The 20,890-nt window shown below is 46.2% G+C and overlaps 1 protein-coding gene across 15 annotated transcripts in view; it reads right to left on the reverse strand.

Annotated features, from left to right (window-relative positions):
* Window positions 1-20,890, reverse strand: part of EIF4G3 (eukaryotic translation initiation factor 4 gamma 3) — a 505,170-nt gene that overhangs the window by 11,482 nt on the left and 472,798 nt on the right. For 14 of the 15 annotated variants that reach the window (XM_074976024.1, XM_074976018.1, XM_074976023.1 and 11 more), the window contains one exon: window positions 12,640-12,721. In XM_074976024.1, the coding sequence (XP_074832125.1) occupies window positions 12,640-12,721 (82 nt within the window). Of the gene's footprint in view, window positions 1-12,639; window positions 12,722-20,328; window positions 20,638-20,890 lie in introns of those variants that run through there. The other variant, XM_074976022.1, reaches the window with a different exon arrangement.

Below are 20,890 nucleotides of genomic sequence, written 5' to 3' on the forward strand. Positions count from 1 at the left end.
TGATTTTGTCTATACCAAGTGCAAGCTGGTTGCCATTTTGGAAGAAAAGATTAGAGGACCTGAGGCGCTATTATCAACCTTGTGGTCCATCAGAGAAAGTGAAGACTTCCTCGACAGAAGGCAGCATTTATTCCAGCAGAGGCACATCAGGCTGAGCAACCTGTGTGGGCACTATGAAACAAGGAAGAAAACTGGAAGTCTGTAACCTCCAGGACAAGAAAGCCAATTTAGGTATCTCCAACTCGAGTGGAGATAAGCAACCACTTTCAAGCTCTCTGCACCAGTACTATGGTGGAGAGTGCTGGGGCAGAGACCTCTCAGGGAAGGAATAAAACCACCCCACTGACTGGAATGCATTGGATGCATGGTCCTAGGGATGGGGGTTCTACAACCACCATACCTAAGAGAAGAAGATGGGAGGTGGGGGTCAGGGACTCCCTCCTTAGAGGGATGGAGTCATCCATCTGCCATCCAGACCTGGAATCTTTGGAAGTTTGCTGCTTACCAGTTGCTTGAATCCAGGATGTAACAGAGAGTCTTCCAAAAACCATCAAACCTGTGGATTATTACCTCTTCCTACTTTTCCATGTAGGAATCAATGACACAGCAAAGAACAACTCTGAGCAGATCACCACAGATTATGTAACTCTGGGAAGACAGATCAAGGAATATGGAGTACAAGTGGTGTTCTTGTCCATCCTCTCTGTTGAAGGAAGGGGCCTAGGTAGGGATTGTCAAATCATGGAAGCAAATGCATGGTTGTGCAGGTGGTGTCATAGAGAAGGCTTTGGTTTCTTCATCCATAGTATTCTGTTTTGGGAACAAGGATTTCTAGGACAAGATGGGATCCACGTAACAAAAAGAGGGAAGAACATTTTTGCGGGCAGGCTTGCAAACCTAGTCAGGAGGGCTTTAAACTAGGTTTGTCGGAGGGAATGGTGACGCTAGCCCTGAGGTAAGTGGGGAAGGAGGAGGTTGCAACAAAGGAGGAGCCCTGATTCAAAAGGAGAAAGTAGGCCAAACAACTAATTATCTAAGGTGTTTGTATACAAATGCAAGAAGCCTGGGAAACAGGAAGAATTAGAAGCCCTGGAACAGCCAAAGGTATATGAGGTGACTGGAACAACGGAGACTTGGTGGGGTGACTTGCATAACTGGAGCACTATCACAGAAGGATATAAACTGTTCAGGAAGGACAGACAGGGGAGTAAAGGAAGAAGAGTGGCACTGTATATATAACAGAACAGTATGATTGCACAGAGCTCTAGTATTTGGAGGGAGAAAAGCCAGCTGAGAGTCTTTGAGTTAAGCTTAGAGGCAGAAGCAAAAGAGGTGATGTTGTGGTTGGTGTTTGCTATAGACCACCAGATCAGGTAGATGAGGTGGACAAGCACTCCTTTAGACAACTAAGAGGAGCTTCCAAATCACAGGCCCTGATTCTCATGGGAGACTTTAATCACCCTGACATTTGTTGGGAGACCAATAGAGCAGCACACAGACAATCCAGGAAGTTTTTGGAGAATGTTGGTAATAACTTCTTGGTACAAGTGCAGAAGGAACAGACCAGGGGCCATGCACAGCTTGACCTGCTGCTCACATACAGAGAAGAGCTAGTAGGAAAAATAGAAACTAGGCATCTTGGTGGTTGAGGGCTGCAAACCAGTTGTCACTGTCTAACGCAGGAATTATAGAAGTGAGGGTGACCATCCTGAACCGCTGTTTTTGAAGGTAATGATTTGAAGGTCTAGTATTGGTCTCCATCCACTGGCTTTCTTCGGGGTAAGGAAGTATCAAAAATAAAACCCCTTTCCTCTGAACTTGTCTGGTACCCATTCCACAGCTCCGATGGAGAGTAGGTGATCAACTTTTGTCTTCAATACAAGCTTGTGAGAGGGGTCCCTGAAGAGTGACAGGGCAGGTGGGGTGGTTGGTGGGATGAAGGTCATGGGTATTACGTATCCTAATGAGATTATCTCCAAAACCCATCTGTCCGATGTGATCACAGACCATTGGTTGTAATATGGTCTTAGATGGTAGTGGAAGATGGGTGACAGGAGTCGGTGTTGCGAGACAATGGTGGCGACAAGGCAGTCTTCGACCAAGGAGTCAAACCTGATGCCTGGCTGACTGTGCAGGCTGATTGCATATATGGGGTTGCTGCCTACAGTGAGTCTGGCTGAAACCCTGTTGTTGATATGGCAGTGTATAGAAGGGGTAGTCATATTTTCTTTGGTATGGATTATATCTCGTGTGATGGTAAGGAGAGGTCTACATGCCCAATGTTTGAAGAGTAGTACAGGAGTCCTTGCTGGAGTGTAGGACATCATCCACAGTCACAGCAAAAAGCTTTTCCTTGTGAAGGGGTAAATCTTCAACCTTGCTTTGCAGCTCTTTTGGAACCCCCGATGTCTGCAACCAGGAGGCCCATCTCATGATGACTGTCATTGCTGTTACACATGCTGCAGTATCAGTGACATCCAAAGCTATTTGGACAGTGGTCCTGGAGGCAGTGTAGCCTTCTTGCATGATGGCTTTGAGGATGGGCGTTTTAGAGTCCAGCAGGTAGTCCATAAATGCTGTTAACTTAGTAAAATTGTCAAAATTATTTGACAAGTGTGCCGCATAATTCACCACCCTGAGCAGAAGGGTGGAAGATGACTAAATCTTTCTTCCAAACGAGTCCAGTCTTGTTCAGTCTTTGTCATTAACAGTTGTTTTGTATTGGGGTGCTTTGGATCTGTGTTGCACTGCCTCGACAACCAGGGAATTGGGCTGGGGGTAAGTAAAAAGGAACTCCATTCCCTTTGAGGGGACAAAGTATTTCTTGTCTTCCCTGTTATTGGTAGCCAGGACTAAAGCTGGTGTCTGCCATATCTCATCTGCAGCCTCAGTAATTGCTTTGTCTAAGGGAATGGTGATCTTGGAAGAGTGGGCAGGTCTGAGGTTCTTAAGAAGGGTGTTGTTTTTCTCGCATCGCTGTGACTTGAATGTCCTGGCTAGCTGCCACTCTTTTAAACAGCTCCTGGAACTGTTTGAGATCATCCGGGGGAGAAACATCTCCTGAGATCATGGCTTCATAAGGTGAGGAGGCAGATAAATCCACAGAGGAGGCCTCCGGTGGGATGTCTTCAGGCTCCAACACATGACCCTCCTCTGGTTCAGAGTGATGTGTCTGAGGAGACGATGGCTGGGGTTCTGAGACAGGTGCTGGGGGAACAGGTGAGTGTCTTGGAGATCAGTAAGCACCTGGGGACAGTTCACAAGATCTGCTGGGACTATACCAGTATGAATGATGATGGGAACTATGGGAGTAACAATGTGCATAATAGAAGTGGTGCCTGTCCAGAGAGGAGCAGCTAGAAAGTAAACCGTGCCTGCAACTATGGCGATGTGGGAAACACACTGGGGCATAGGGCGTTTCAGTGGTAGGTGGAGGAAAGATGGAAACATAATGAAAGTGGCAGAAAATGCATATGGGCTGGTCCAGGAAGGGAGAAGGTGGTCTTAAAAATGGCATTGGAGCAGGAATGATCTCTGGTAGGTGGCAATGTTGGAGACCAAGGCTACGGAGATGATGGCAATGGCTCTGGAGAAAGTAGTGGTGCAGAGTCCTGGATAGGACTCTGGTGCCGAACAGATTTTGATGTTGCCTTCCTTAGTGCCAGGGGAGAAACGGTTGCTATTCGTGCTGAAGTGTACGGTGTAGATACGTTAGTTGGTGCCAGGAAATCACCTGTTGGTGCCAATGAGCTTGGTGCCATGGGTTTGGCTGTCAGCGCTGAGGATTTTGTTGTCAGTGCTGCAGTTGCAGTCTTGGGTGTCAGCACTGAGGGTTTTTTGGCTGGTGCTGCCAGTGCCTGGGTGACCATCAGTTCTGACCAAGATTTCAACGTTGGTACCGGGCTCGATGATTTTTTAGTTTTGGGCTGTTTAACCAACAATGAGGCAGTGCCAGTGGTGTCGTTGTCATCAGTATTACTCATCCTGCTCTTAGGTTGCTGCTATGCTACCATGGTCCTGTAGGAGGGGCCATGGTAATGAGGCAACTCAAAGCATGCTAATGAGGCACTGACATGCATATTCAGCACCTCATAAATAAACCGTAAATAAACAGCTGCGTAAATAAACTTCAGTTTTCAGGTTGACAGTGAAGATGGGGGCAGCTTCGAACTAAGCGTCCCACTTTGACATTCCCTTACTCTGTTCTAGTTCTGCACATGCCAGTGCCTCATTAGCTTGCTTTGAATGGCCTCATTACCATGGCTCCTCTGATGAGACCATGGTAGCGGAGGAGCGGTCTTAGAAAAAGAAGGCAAGGATCAAGTAGGTGAAGCTCTAATTTTTTTCTGCGGTGCTGAGGAGCTGAAGATTCCTCTTGAATACAATCATCTGGAGCCGCATCTCTTTGTCTCTGCAGGTCTAGAAGTCAGTTTGGAACAGTGAGAACATTTCTAGTGGATATGCCCCTCAGCCAAACACCAAACACACATGGAATGGCCATCTGAGGCCAGCTTAGCCTTGTGGCAGGAGTCACATTTTTTTAAACCAGGTAATCCCGACATGGTCTTTTTTTTTTTTAAACAGCAACTCTAAGAGCTACTAACAACTAAGTAACTAATGACAACTAACTAATGAACAACTGGAAGAAAAGGTATTTTAACAGGTGGTCTGAGGAGGTAACATTCACTCTATCTGCAGTTGTGAGACGTTGAGAGGAACCGGTTTGAGCCAGACTGCGCATGTGATCAAAAGACTGCAAATGGAGTGAGATGCTGGCCACGCATGAGCTGTCTGGCTGACTACTGCTGAGCAAATCTCTGATTTGCGGTGTCTGGGCAAGCCTGATACCCACAGTGGAGGAACCACAGGGACCACTCAAAGAAGAACTTGAACAATGTCATCAATGCTGCCTCAGGAGAATGCTAAATATCTCTTGGGAGGACAGGCACACGAACACTAGTGTCCTCGAAGAGCCAAACATGACCAGCATTGAAGCCATTATCATTCATCAACAACTTTGTTGGACTGGTCATGTGGTTCTGATGTCTGATTAGTGCCTCCCACAACAGATTCTGTTTCCAAGTTGGAGGAAGGACAGAGAAGTGCTGGGGGGCCAGCAGAAGCGATATAAGGACACGCTGAAAGCACACATGAAAAAGTGCAGCATTGGTGTCAACACTTGGGAGAACTTTGCCCAAGACTGTCCCCCATGGAGAATAGTAATCTGTGAAGGGGCAGTGCAGTTTGAGAGGTGCTACTGCAGTGCAGACGAGGAGAGGCAGAGAAGAATAAAAGAGTGTCTAAAACTGTCCCACACCCCTTGAACAGTTACCAACACCTGCCCGTTCTGTGATAAGATCTGCGGCTCCAGAATCAGGCTGGTCAGCCACCCACAGGCTATGTCTACACGTGCCCCAAACTTCGAAATGGCCATGCAAATGGCCATTTCGAAGTTTACTAATGAAGCGCTGAAATGCATATTCAGCGCTTCATTAGCATGCGGGCGGCAGCAGCGCTTCGAAATTGACGTGCCTTGCCGCCGCACGTCGCGTCCAGACGGGGCTCCTTTTCGAAAGGGCCCCGCCTATTTCGAAGTCCCCTTATTCCCATGAGCTCATGGGAATAAGGGGACTTCGAAATAGGCGGGGCCCTTTCGAAAAGGAGCCCCGTCTGGACGCGCCGCGCGGCGGCAAGGCACGTCAATTTCGAAGCGCTGCTGCCGCCCGCATGCTAATGAAGCGCTGAATATGCATTTCAGCGCTTCATTAGTAAACTTCGAAATGGCCATTTGCATGGCCATTTCGAAGTTTGGGGCACATGTAGACACGGCCACAGACTCACAAATAGGAGAGTGACATGAAGGCATCCTACCTGTTATTGATTGATTGCCAAGAAAAAGAGGAGGGATGCAAAAGCCAACTATCATTCTGTGTCAAGAGGTTAAGAGCAGTTTGGAAGGGCTCAAAGGTGTATAGCGCTATGCTCATGAGTGTGGTCATGCTAGAGTGATCATGATTACTCAAGCCTTCTCTCGTCTTATCTGATCTAATACCTGACTGATGGAAGACTGTGCCAGCCGTGTTCATATGGCACAACCAGTCGTGTCAGAATAGAAGTCCCTGCTGAGACAATCTGGATGTTGTGACAGATGACAAAATCCCAGAGAAGGAATGCTTCCTGGCATAGGGTCAACGAACATACCTTCTCCCTGAGTGCTGATGTAGAACAAGGAAGCTGTGTCATCCATGAGGACTCTCATCATTTTGACCAACACATATGGCAGGAAGACCTTCCAGACCAGATGAACCACTCTGACTTCTTTAACATTTATGTGCAGCTGCACCTCCACTGGCAGCCATATTTCTGGGTCTACAGACTGCTGAGGTGCACTCTCCTAGCCAAGATCTGAGGTGTCCAAACTTAGCTCAAAAGAGGGAGTCGGGGCATCAAACAGGACTCTCTCCAGAATGTTGTCTGGTCAAGCACTGGGGACACCTCTCCTATGAGGTTTGCTAAGGCTCAGAATCTATCCTGGGGCTGGACCTTGCACAGGTCAAGTCAAGCATCACGCCAATCAGTTCTATCTTCTGGTAGGTAAGGTCCCATGGGAAGCAAAGCTGAGGGGAAAAACAGCTGAGGAGAGTTGGCAGTTTTTCAAAGGGACATTATTAAGGGCCCAAAAGCAAGCTATCCCGCTGTGTAGGAAAGATAGAAAATATGGAAAAAGACCACCGTGGCTTAACCAGGAGATCTTGCACAATCTCAAAATAAAAAAGGAATTGTACAAAAAATGGAAACAAGGAAAAATTACAAAGGGTGAATATAGGCAAACAACACAAGAATGCAGGAGAAAGATTAGAAAGGCTAAGACACAAAATGAGCTCAAACTAGCTACAGGCATAAAGGGAAACAAGAAGGCTTTTTATAAATATATTAGAAACAAGAGGAAGACCAGGGACAGGGTAGGGCCATTGCTCAGTGAGGAGGGAGAAACAGTAACAGGGAACTTGGAAATGGCAGAGATGCTGATCACTTTACTGGAGCAGGCACGGGCCTGCAAGGGGACTGGTATTATTCTCCCTGTACTGGTCCTGCCTATGATGAGGATGGCTCGCTAAGCGGAGACCCCTGCCTTTGGAAGGGCCTGAGCAAAAGGGGGGCCTCTGTGAGGCTCTGAGGCAGCACAAATCCGCCAGGAAGCACAGGGACCCACAGAGGCTGACAAGGGACTTTGTCACAATATATTAGAAAAAAGAGGAAGACCAGGGACAGGGTAGGCCCATCGCTCAGTGAGGAGGGAGAAACAGTAACAGGGAACTTGGAAATGGCAGAGATGCTCAATGACTTCTTTGTTTCGGTCTTCACTGAGAAGTCTGATGAAGGAATGCCCAACAGAGTGAATGCTAAGTGGGAAAGGGGTAGGGTTAGAAGTTGAAATAAAAAAAGAACAAGTTAAAAATCAGTTAGGAAAATTAGATGTCTGCAAGTCACCAGGGCCTGATGAAATGCATCCTAGAATACTCAAGGAGCTGATAGAGGAAGTATCTGAGCCTTTAGCTATCATCTTTGGAAAATTACGGGAGACAGGTGAGATTCCAGAAGACTGGGAAAGGGCAAATCTAGTGCCCATCTTTAAAAAGGGGAATAAGAATAATGCGGGAAACTACAGGCCAGTCAGCTTAACTTCAGTGCCAGGAAAGATAATGGAGCAGGTAATTAAATAAATCATCTGCAAGCACTTGGAAGGTGGTAAGGTGATAGGAATCACCCAGCATGGGTTTGTAAAGAATAAATCTTGTCAAACTAATCTGATCGCTTTCTTTGATAGGATAATGAGCCTTGTGGATAGGGGAGAAGAGGTAGATGTGGTCTACCTAGACTTTAGTAAAGCATCTGATATGGTCTCTCATGATATTCTTATAAAAAAACTAGGCAAATACAATTTAGATGAGGCTTCGATAAGGTGGGTGCATAACTGGCTGGATAACCGTACCCAGAGAGTAGTTCTTAATGGTCCTCAATCCTGCTGGAAAAGTATAAAAAGTGGGGTTCCGCAGGGGTCTGTGTTAGGATCGGTTCTGTTCAATGTCTTCATCAATGATTTAGATATTGGCATAGAAGTACGCTTATTAAGTTTGCAGATGATACCAAGTTGGGAGGGGTTGTGACCACTTTGGAGGATAGGGTCATAATTCAAAATGATCTGGATAAATTGGAGAAATGGTCTGAGGTAAACAGGATGAAGTTTAATAACGACAAATGCAAAGTGCTCCACTTAGGAAGGAACAATCAGTTTCACACATACAGAATGGGGAGAGACGGTCTAGGAATGACTACAGCAGAAAGGGATCTAGGGGTTATAGTGGACCACAAGTGAGTCAACAGTGTGATGCTGTTGCAAAAAAAGCAAACATGATTCTGGGATGCATTAACAGGTGTGTTGTAAACAAGACACGAGAAGTCATTCTTCCACTCTACTCTGCGCTGGTTAGGCCTCAGCTGGAGTATTGTGTCCAGTTCTGGGCACCGCACTTCAAAAAAGATGTGGAGAAACTAGAGAGGGTCCAGAAAAGAGCGACAAGAATGATTAAAGGTCTAGAGAATGTGACCTATGAAAAAAGGTTGAAAGAATTGGGCTTGTTTAGTTTGGAAAAGAGAAGATTGAGGGGAGACATGATAGTGGTTTTCAGGTATCTAAAAGGGAGTCAAAAGGAGAAAGGAGAAAACTTGTTCTTCTTGGCCTCTGAGGATAGAACAAGAGGCAACGAGCTTAATCTGCAGCAAGGGAGGTTTAGGTTGGACATTAGGAAAAAGTTCCTAACTGTCAGGGTGGTCAAACAGTGGAATAAATTGCCAAGGGAGGTTGTGGAATCTGCATTGCTGGAGATATTTAAGAACAGGTTAGATAGACATCTATCAGGGATGGTTTAGATAGTACTTGGTCCTGCCATTGGGGCAGGGGGCTGGACTTGATGGCTTCTCAAGGTCCCTTCTAGTCCTAGGGTTCTATGATTGGTACTAAGGTGAATTTTTTGTCATTGACTAGTAGCCTTTAGGACCAGCAGGTTTTCAGGATTGCTACGCTGTCTAAGACACGGAGCTGCCCTTTACCAACCAGACATCGCGGTAAGGATAAATCTGTCTAGCCTGGTGCGTGACGTAGGCTGCCACTACCACCCATACACTTGGTGAATATCCTTGACGCTGTGACCAGGCCAAAGTGGAGGATTGTAAACTGGTAGTGGGTGGATCCCACCATAAAGCAAAAGAAATGTCCGTCACCCGGGAAGACTGCCATGTGGAAGTATGTGTCCTTCAGGTCAAAGATGGCATATCAGTGTCCTCGTGTGACAGCTCACAGCCTGCACCATGCAAGAGCCTCATAGAAGGCAGATACATTGGGAACTGGGTCAATGCCTTCTTGTTCCCCACCTAGGCTGGCAGAGAGTGCAGCCCAGAAGCCAGGGCCAGCAGCTGGGGCTCTTTAAGGATCAGCTTGCAGCAAAGGGCCAATCAGACACCTGCTGCCAGTGAAGGTCTTCTGGCTCACCGTAAAAGGCTTCCCCCAAGGCAGAAGGGGGAAGGAGTGGAGAAGTGCGTGAGAAAGAGAGGCCAGGGGTTTGAGATTCAGATGAGAAAAATGGCTCAGCCAGGTACAGGAGGAGGGTACTAGAGGGAAGTGGTGGGAGAAGTGGCACAGGGAAAGGCCGCTGTGTTAGGGCAGAGTTAAAGGCCAATCAGCTGCTTCTCACCTAGGGTTCCAGGGCCAGAGCCCAGAATAATGGGGGAGGCCTAGGCTCCCACCACCTTTCCCTTGGAGAGCCACCCTCATGGAAGGACAGGGTATCCGAGCCTGCTGAAGTGGGCTTGCTTTCCCCCCACTTGGGCCTTGCCTGTGATGAGAATGGCTCAGTAAGTGGAAACCCTTGTCTCTGGAAAGACCCAAGGCAGCAAAAGGGCCACTGTGAGCCTCTGAGGCATACTAAAATCCACCAAAAAGTGCAGAACCCCTAGGGGGCTGACAAGGGACTTTTCTCACCCAGATCCAGAACAAAAATCATTGAAGCTAGGGAGACAATGCAAAACTTGAGCTTCTACAGGTTTATGTCAAGGCCTCTCAGGTCCAAGATGGGAAGCAGAACTCTACTGAGCCTTTGGGATTAGGAAATATCTGGAACAGAAACCCCTGTTCTGATACTGGGGCAGAACTTCTATTGTCCCCAACAGAAAGAGCTCCTGAATGCCTGTATGAGAAGGTTCTCAAGAGAAAGGTCCCTGAAGAGGGATGGGTCTCGGGTATAAATGAATCAGAGAGTATAACCCTGGAAGATAATGCTCAGGACCCATCATCCAAAGTTATGGAAGTCCAGCCTGAGTGGAGCACTCACTGGTACACCCATCTTGAAGAACCATCACTACTGCACAAGGTGAGTAACAACTTCTCTTTGAGTAGAGTCCCTGTAGGTGCTGCACTCTTGGCACCTATAAAGCAGTAATTGCTCTATGGAGGTGGGTTTGGAGCCAGCAGCTGAAGGGATTTCTAACAAAGGAAGGTTTCAGCCTGTTGGCCCTGTCCTGACGAGCCTGTGCAGTGAGGCTGGAGCAATGGGCGCACTTTTGGGTTTGGTGTGCTTCCCCTAAGCACCTAATGCAGGACGAATGTCCGTTGGAGGCAGGCTCAGTGTCCCTGCAGGAGTTGCAACCATTGAATCCGGGGGAACTTGGCATGGCAAGGTGTGACACAGCTAACCAGTAACAAGAAGGTTTTTTTGTTTGTTTTGTTTTTGGAATGTAGGGTTAGAACTTAGAGAACTATGGGGGAAAACTCCTGACTCTAACTGAAACTTTCTATTCTATCTGTACCAGAGGCAAGAGAAGAGGAGCTCCATCTGCTGCCAAGGACGACAGAGAAGGAACCGAGTGGTCTGCATGTTGCACGTGCCAATAGCACAAGGAGGCATGTGCAGCATGGGAAACTACAGCTAAGGAAGAATATCCGATCAATAGCACGAGGACACACCAACATCCAGAGTGGAGCACACACCTGGACACAGCTCAAAGAAGAAAGATGGTTGCCAACATGTGAGAGAATGGATCCATCTGGATATCTGGTATGTTGACCTCAGGGAAGGCTATCCTTAGGATTTATGGGGCCTTTCACAGTGCTTCCTTGTCCAAAAGTACAATTATCAGTTTTAGAAACTCTGGACCACATTTTTAGCAAGGTCTCTATCCAGCCTTCTTGTATGCACAAACACTTGAACAATCAAACATCTATTCAAAAAGAGAGGTAGATTTTTATTTTTTGAGATTTTGAGATAATTACAAAGGACATTTTTCTTTCAAATCACAGAGGAATAGAACACATCATCACAAATAAAAAATCAAAATTTATCAAACCCTGATAAAAGTCCACAAAAATGTACATCACTTATCAGATTTTAGCTAACATATACTCAAAAGACTGTTAGTCTGAATTTAAAAACTTACATTGAGATTACAGCAAACAAAAACAAGACATGATTTATATTCATACAGAAAATATGTATCAAGTAACCCCAAAATATTAATGATAAAATCCTGCAGCAAACAGTAGGTGGCATAAAAAAGTTACACTCAGAAAAGTAAAGAACTCTCCCTTGATGTTGTCATTTCTGAAATCCATGCAACAGTGAGATAAAATTCAATTACACCCATGTGAAGAGTGAATCCTTGAAAGAATGATTTTTAAAGGGTTGAAACCTCAGAGGCAGTTCAATAGACTCCTATAAAATAGCAGGTGTTTTGTTACCTCATTCTTGTAATTCCTATTATTTTATAAGAAAATAACGGTAGTATTTATTTCACATACATTTACTTTTCTCTAGTATCAAATTTTGAAAGTGAAATGCTGCACTATCCAAGTTCCATGGATACTGGGGAACTCTGCAAAGATTTTAAGTCCAATTTTGTATTTAGTGTACCAGAAAAAGAACAGAATCTGTTCAAAATGCCCCCACCCTGTACTTTCTCAATTAATTATCTATCTACAGATTAAAATTGGGGATTAAGTTCTGCTCTCTAACATGTCTAATACGCACCCACAATTAAAAGTAGCAACAGGTGTTCCATGAATGCTTCCTTCGTCGTCTTAGATGCCAGCAGTAAAATTACAGAAACTGAAGGGGACATATCAAATGCTTTCATTGTCTATCAATACTTCGTTATGGATACATGGCTCCAGCCCATTTGTGGGAATCAGTGATGATACAGCACCCATATGTGCAATACAACACGAGTGGAAACATGAGCCATCAGTCAGAACAGCAACTAATGGATTTTCATCTATATTGGAAAATCAACAATCGTGCACAATTCAACAGAAGTGAAAGTCCCTGTTCAAGAGGGACCTGGGTGCTCTAAGTAAAGAGTTGAGGGACAATGATAGACCTATGTATGGGGAGGGGCAACTGGCACACTGCTCTGGCACTATAACTAGGTCTTGACAGTGGCACCAATATTTCACTTTCTTCAGCACTAAAACTTTACAATTTGGGAGAAAAAATATCTTGATGCACGTCTTTATCAGAGACTAGCCGGCCTCAACAGAAAAATAAATTACTTTCATATTTGTACAGAATTATCTTTAAATTTACTCACCTATAATGGCTGCTTTACAAACTGCCGTCATTAAAGCTCTAAGGAATGTAGGTGAACTCATTTGACTTTCATCTAGATTAGCCTGAAATCAAGAATATATAGCTCTGTTAAAAGCACTCTAATGTACAAAAGAAACTTGCCAAAATGCACTGCTAAATGTAGTACTATGAGTTGCAGCAGCAGAAATCCAGTTCAGACTTTCTGTAAAAATTCATCTTCCCCATTAAACTTCTCAAAAATAGCTCAGCTGTATTAAGGTCTGCCAATATATGCTACAATCAACGCTACATCTAACTACACATCTGTATTGCTCATTGAGATAGAGACACATTCTAAAACAATACTAGTGATTTATACAGCATTTTACATTTCCAAAGTTAGGTACTATTTTAAATTAATCATTCTTCACAATACCCCTTCTGTGAGAGTCGTTCTTTGAGTTCTGTTGCTCATGTCCATTCAGTGTAGATGTGCTTGCCCCAACCATCACTACGTGAAACGTTCCTGCTCTGTGGTATCTGTGGGATCAACTCTGGTTCACCATAGAGTTGCACCCTCATAGCATCAGATACAGGGCCCTGTCACTCCCACAGTTTCTCCCTGTTTGCTGTCTATCTCCTGTGGGGGGAGGTGGAGGTAGAGTGAGGGTGGGCATTTGGAATGGACACAAGCAACACATCTCAAAGAACAAAACAAAAAGGCAGCCCAGTACCACTTTAAAGCTGATGGTCTGAGGAAGTGGGTCTGTCCCACAAAAGCTCACCACCTAATAATTATTTTGTTAGTCTTTAAAGTGGTACTGGACTGCCTTTTCGTTTTGACAGTATATAGACTAGCACGGCTGTCTCTCTGTTACATCTCAAAGAACAGTTACAGTAGTTTAGTATTTTTTAATTCTTCTCATGCTCGCTCACAGTCTTTCCAGTTTTTTCTTTTTCAAATCCTTGATCGTGTCCTTTCCAATATAGGTGACTGAAGCAGGTGTGGAGTGAGAGTTGGCAAGCAGATTATACCACCGCTCTGCCAGATGCATTAGTGTCTCTCGTCTACTGCATGATGGCAAAGTGTGATGCAAAACTGTGGCTTGAAGACCATGTTGCCTTCTACAGATGTCCTGGTTTGAGAATTGAGGAAGGAAAACATCTGAAGATGCTTGCGCCCTTGTGGAGCATGCGGTCAGGGCCGGAGCAAGGATCTTTGCTAACTCATAACAAATATAGATATAGTAAGTGATCCATGACGAAATTCTCTGGGCTGGGACTGGAAGACCTTTCATCCTGGCTGCCATCACAACAGAGATGTGTAATTTTCCAAACGATACAGTCCTTTTTATGTAGCAAGCAAGTGCATGTCTGACATGTAATGAGTGAAATCTTTGGTCCTGGCTATTGGCATGTGTTTTTGGGTGGAAAACAGGATGGAATATCCAGGTTAATATGGAATTGTAAAACCATTTTCAGAAGAAATGTTAGGTGAGGGTGTAGCTGGACCTTGCCCTTGAATACTTGCATGTCTGAAAATTGTGGGGACTGGGGTACTTACAATTTTTTTTTTTGAAAAAGGGGTACTTCATTAAAAAAAGGTTGAGAAACACTGGAGCAGAACTCAGTTTAATTGATTTAATGGTTGGCAGGAGGTCTCTGGCCATTAAAGCAATTAAATCAAGTCCTATTCTTTCAATGCGGCAGGGAGCTGCCCCTGCTGCAATGTTCGGGGAGTGGTTTGGGGCAGTGGGAATTTTAAGGCTGTGGGGAGTTTGGGGCTACAGGGGGCAGTTTGAGGCTGTGAGAGGTTTAAGCCTGGGGAGGTGGGGGGAGTGGTTTGGGGCTATTTTATGTTCAGCCCCTGGATTATGTAAAAAATTGTCATGTGTCCCCCCATGGAAAAAAGGTTCATCACCCCTATTGTAGGCCATGAGATGAAGGGACATGAGGTTTTGATAATCTAGATGGCCTGGGAGATCCTGATCTGGAAATGGAAGCAAGCTAATTGGTTTTCCCATTGAGATGTCCAGAAGGCTGGTAAATCATTGTTTATGTGGTTAGGCCAGTGTTATTAGGATGAGAAACTCCTGTTATAATTTGTTGCAAATAAATCTACCTGGGGGTCTCCCCACCACTGCAGAATGTCCTTCATGATGTTTGGGTGAATGGACCACTTGTGCCTGAAGAAGGATCAGATAAGACAATCCTCTAAAATGTTCTGTGCCCCTGGAATATAGGCTTCAAAGGTAGACTTAGTGGGGTTAAATAGAATTCCCATACGCAAAGGACTTCCTTGCATAAGTGGGAGGAGCCACTTGTTTGTTTATATAGAACATCACTGTTGTGTTATCTGTAAATGCTGAAATGGATTTACATGCAAGGTGGGGCTTGAGTATTTGGCAGGCAAGGTGTACCACTCTGAGTTTCCTTGTGTTGTTATGTAGCAAGAGCTCTACCTTGGACCACCAGGCTTGGGTTGAGTACCCCAAGTCAGCACAGCTGTCTGTGACTAGAGAAATTGACACATGCAGTCTCAAGAATGGGACACCAACAAATACGGCCTTCAGGTCCAACCACCAATGGAGAATGGTGATTAACAAAGGGGTAATTTTAACAACCATGTCCAAGCAATTCCACTACTCCTGGTACATACCCCTAGCCAATTCTGGTGAGGTTTCAGTCATAATCTCATACGCTACACCTCTTAAATGCACGAGGCTATGTGCCCCATGACATTTAGGCAGCTTCTTGCTGTGATGGTGGGATGTTTTCTGAGGCTATTACCATTCCTAGGGCTTGTAGCTTGGTTGAGTCGAGAACCACTACTATAAATTTCATTCTTTGAATGGAGAAGACTGTCAATTTCTGAATGTTTATCAATAGGCCTTTCTTCTTGAAGGTTGACAGCATTAACCATAAACTTGCCTCCACCTGGGTTTTGCTTCAATCTTTGATCAGCCAGTCATTGTTAAAACGAGAAGTCCTGTGGCACCTTCCAGATTAACAAATATTTTGGAGCATAAGCTTTTGTGGGCAAAGACCCACACTGTCAGATGCAAGGCAGTGGAGATTCCAGAGATCTAAGTATACAGGCTCATGAAGAGGGAGTCCCAGTGATTGTTGTGAGACGTACTTCATGAATATATGAAGCACTGATTACAGGCTGAATGGAGCACAACAAAGTGGTAGTGTACCAATTTCACAATGAATTGAAAGAAAATTTGTGTGCGTCCCTGAAAGACTCAAATGTGAAAATAAGTGTCCTTTAAGTCAAGAGCAGTCCACCAGTCCACCTGCTGCATCCCGAAAAATGATAATGGGAGACCAGGCAGACCTTCAGATTCTTCATAAATCTACTGACTTTTCACAGGACCAAAATGGATCTGAGACTATCAATGACTTTGAGGATTAGGAACTAGCAGGAGTAGAACTCTGCCCCTCAGCTCCAGAGGAACCGCCTCTACTGCTTCCACCTCCAGGAGCATTCATAATTCTTGGGCTAGAAGTTGCTTGTTAGAAGGGTCCCTGAAGAGGGATGGGGAGTGAGAAGGAATGGAACAACAGAGCTGAAGGGCGTATTTCAATGTTATTGTGTGTAACACCACTGAGTCGAAGACAATGTGAGTCCTGACCTAATAGCAGTTGGATAACTGGTCCATAAAAATTGGGAAAGATGGATCTAGACAGTGTCCTGGTATGCCATCTTAAGCGTGACCTCAAAAGGCCTGCTTAGACATTGATGATTGTCTGGTGGGGCCAGGCATAAGGACAGATGAGGATTGGAGGAAGCCCTCCTCTTATAGCTTCTGTGCCACTTCTTACTATAGTCCTGCCTCAACTGAGATTGGTAGAAATGTGGCAAGAGTTGGGGCTTAAAATGCTTCTCAGGCTGAGCCAGTATGTATTGCCAAAGGGATTTTAGGATGGCCCTAGAATCCTTCAGCCTATGTCATTTATAGTCTTCTCAGAAAAAGTATGACAAATCCCCAAAAGGGGAAGTCCTGCACCATTTGCTGCACCTACCAGGGAGGTGCCTGAGAATTGCAGCCATGAGCTCTTCCTCATAACCACAGCCAAAGCCACTGTTCATGCTAAAGTGTCCACTGCGTGGTCCAAAGCCAAATGAAGTGATGCTTCTGACACTGCTCTCTCTGCCTTGACCAACACTGAGAATTTAGCTCTGAATTCCTGTGGCAATGGCTTACTGTTTTTAGATATGGAATCCCAAGAATTAAAGTAATAAAAACTAAGGAACATCTGTTGGTGGCAATCTAGAGATGGAGACTGCCCATGGAGTAGACCTTCCTGCTCAAAAAATCTAACTTTTGGGATCCTTTGCCTTTGGCCCTTGCTAAAACTCTTTCTCCCATTTGTTTACTGCTGCAACCACTAGTGAACTCAGAGAAGGCTGGATATTTAAGAATTCAAATCCCTTTGCTGCAGGTTGCAGAGACACTGGAGTCTGGCACAGAGCTTTTATAGGGTTCAACATGGTACTGTTAAGGGGCAAAGCCACTTGTGTTGGTCTAGATGGTGCCAGGATAGGGCATGGGAAGACTCCGAAATATCCTGTTTGGATCGCCAAGTTCTGAGTTACTCTCTCAACAAGCTTCTGGTGTGCTTCACAGAAGCCTGGGGTGGAGTTGGAGACTACAGATGTTCCTGTGTAGTAGACTTGTCATTGTGCCTCTCCCTCTGGGTCAGAGGGAATCTGCATCATCTGACTAAGTCACTGGGTTCCCCACTTTCTATCTGGGGAATCAGCAAATTCATGGTCAGGTCCCAAATATTCTAGTGCATGACACAGATAGAATCATAGAACACTAGAACTGGAAGGGACCTTGAGAGGTCATCGAATCCAGTTCCCTGCCCTCTTGCAGGACCAGGTACCATCTAGATGTCTATCTAAGTTGCTCTTAAATATATCCAGTGATGGACATTCCATAACCTCCCTAGAAAATTTATTCCAGTGTTTAACCACCCTGACAGGAAGTTTTTCCTCATGTCCAACCTAAACCTACCTTGCTGCAGTTCAAGCCCATTGCTTCTTGTTGTGACCTAAGAGGCTAAGAGGAACAATTTTTCTCCCTCCTCCTTGTAACACTCTTTTAGGTACTTGTAAACTGTTATTATGTCCCCACTGTCTTCTCTTTTCTAAACTAAACAAGCCCAATTCTTTCAGTCATTCCTCATAGCTCATGTTCTCTAGACCTTTAATCATTCTTGTTGCTCTTCTCTGAACCTTCTCCAATTTCTCCACATTTCTCTTGAAATGTGGTGCCCAAAACTGTACACAATACTCCACATGAGGCCTCATCAGCACAGACCAAAGCGGAAGAATGACTTCTCGTGTCTTGCTCCCCACACTCCTCTTAACGCATCCCAGAATCATGTTTGCTTTTTTTGCAACAGCATCACACTGTTGACTCATATTTAGCTTGTGATCCACTATGACCACTAGATACCTTTCTGCAGTACTCCTTCTTAGACAGTCGCCTCCCATTCTGTATGTGCGAAACTGAGTATTAGTTCTGAAGTGAAGCACTTTGCATTTGTCCTTATCAAACTTCCTATTTACCTCAAACCATTTCACGTGTTTGTCCAGATTGTTTTGAATTACGGCCCTATCCTCCAAGGCTGGTGCCACCTCTCCCAGCGTGGTATCATCTGCAAATTTACTAAGCATACTCACTACGCCAATATCTAAATCACTGAGGAAGAAAGATCACAAAACTGAGGAAGAAAGATAAAGAAATATGGAGTACAAGTGGTATTCTCGTCCATCCTTCCTGTTGAAGGAAGGGGCCCAGGTAGGGATTGTCAAATCATGGAAGTAAATGTGTGGCTGTGCAGGTAGTGACAGACAGAGGGCTTTGGCTTCTTCGACCTTGGGATTCTGTTTTGGGAACAAGGATTGCTAGGACAAGATGGGATCCACCTAACGAAGAGAGGAAGAGCATCCTTGCAGGCAGGCTTGCAAACCTAGTGAGGAGGGATTTAAACTAGGTTCGCTGGGGGATGGTGACACAAGCCCTAAGGTAAGTGGGGAAGGAGGTTACAACAAAAAAGGAGCCTTGATTCAAAATGAGAAAGTGGGCCAAGCACCACCTCTCTAGGTAATGCATTCCAGTGCTTCACCACTCCCTGCTGAAATAGTTTTTCCTAATATCCAACCTCAACCTCTCCCACTGGAACCTGAGACCAATGTCTGCCATCTGCCACTACCGAGAACAGCCTCTCTCCAACCTCTTTAGAACCCCCTTCAGGAAGTTGAAGGCTGCTATCAAATCGCACCTCACTCTTCTCTTCTGCAAACTAAACAAGCCTAGATCCCTCAGCCTCTCATAGGTCATGTGCTCCAGCCCCATAATCATTTTCATGTTTTATAGTCAACCTGAGTGGACTGATATCTCCTCCCAAGACTTATGTAGTTGTACGTTTTTTTGTAGGTACTTCTGTAACTTTTGTTTTTTTAGATAGGTTAGTTAACTCAGCATACTCTCTGGAGTGCAACAAGGGTGCCTTCCAGAAGATTGCCTTTCGAAAGTGAGCATCTACACACAAAAGACGGATCAAGGTCACAAACTGCTCTTTCAAAAGATTAGTCCAGCCTTTTGAGAGTGTCCACACAGCCCAGGGCACTCTTTCAAAAGGATGGGCCAAGAAACACCGTGGATGGGGTCCCACGCCTGACCCAACCTCCCGCTCACTTACCAGCCCCCATGTCCCAGCAACTCCACCTGCAGCCCCGACCTTGGTGCCCTGCTCCTGCCTGACCTCCCCACAGCCTCACAGCTGGAACATGAGGCTAGTGGTCAGTGCTTGCCAAGGCGAGCTTGCCTCCCCTTCGTGGCCCCTGCTGAGACTGAGCCTGTTGGACCCCTCCCATGCCCCTACCTCCCTGTGGTCCTGTCCACCTCCCAGCCCTAATGGTGACCCCAGACCCAGGGTGGTAGAGACTCTCATGTCCATCGTGGCTCCCGGCCCACCACCCCTGTGGAGATGTAAGTCCCCCTCCACCCCCTACCCCAGGACCCCCCTCCAAGTTACACTGCCCCCACCCTATTCCCCCTTGTAAATAGTTTATTATTCAGTTTAAACAGTTTGAAATAGTTTTATTTTGCTTTAGTAAATTGTTTACTTTTTACCACCCCATGTCCATTGTGTATGGTATGGGAGCAGTGTGTGTGTGTGCATGCGCGGGAGGGGGTCATGGTGGGGGAATGGTGAAGGGGTGTGTGGGGGGGCGCATAGTGGGGTAGCGGTGTGGGGAAGTGCAGTAGGGGGTCATGGTGGGGGAGCAGTGGGGGATGGGTGTGTGGAAGGGTTGTGGTGGAGGATGCCTGGGGAAGGGTCAGCGAGGTCCCCAATCGAACGCCTCCTGGACACCCTCCCTAACTTGCACCCTGTCCCATAGTGCCTGCTGGCAGGGGGCAGCAGCTGGTCTCAGCAGCCCATCCCTATACAAATGGCTTGTGCTTGCTCTGCATGGTATTGTGGAAAGCGCAGCATAACCCCACCACAGTGGACACACTGGGGAGGCCCATTTCCTGCTGCATAAGAAGGAAGTGAAACCGCCCCTTCAGGTGCCTGAAGGCCCAATCCACTGTGTTCCAGGTCTGATTCAGGCAGGCATTAAAAAGGTCCTGGCTTGGGTCTGTGTGTCCTGTATAGGGCCGCATGAGCCACGAGTGCAGGGGATAGGTGGCACCCACAATGCAGGGGAGCATGATCGTGTCCCCTACTGGGAGCTCCTGAGGCGCCATGTAGGTCCCCCCTTGCACGCTGCTTCCAAGCCAGGACTTCCTAAATACCTGGGCATCATGGGCCCGTCCCGTCCAGACCATACAGACAGCCGTGGACCACCCTTTGGCATCTACGAGGGCCTGGAGCACCACTGCTGTTGAGGTAAGTGCCCAGGCTGTGGTCCAGGGCCTGGATGGCCATGTGGGTCCCATCCAACGTGCCAAAGAAACTGGGCAAGCCCAGCTCTGAGATCTCCAATGCAGATGACCTGGTAAAGAAGGAGGGTGTTTATTACTATGACAACCTGCATGGAGTGGAGGGTGAACAAGCCCGTGAGTGTGTGGCTGGGTGCTCCATGCCCCGTCTCTGTCCCCCATAACCCCTCCAGGGCCCCCCACCCCTGTTCCCCGAGGGCCCCATTGTCCAGGAACTCTTTCCCTCCTCCCCGTGCTGGGTGTGTGACCTGAGAGTGGCTTACCTCCAGAAGGATGGCCCTGATGGTGGCCTTGCCCACCCCAAAC

This window comes from Carettochelys insculpta, chromosome 23 (genome assembly GCF_033958435.1).
Source record: "Carettochelys insculpta isolate YL-2023 chromosome 23, ASM3395843v1, whole genome shotgun sequence".
Taxonomy (NCBI): domain Eukaryota; kingdom Metazoa; phylum Chordata; order Testudines; family Carettochelyidae; genus Carettochelys; species Carettochelys insculpta.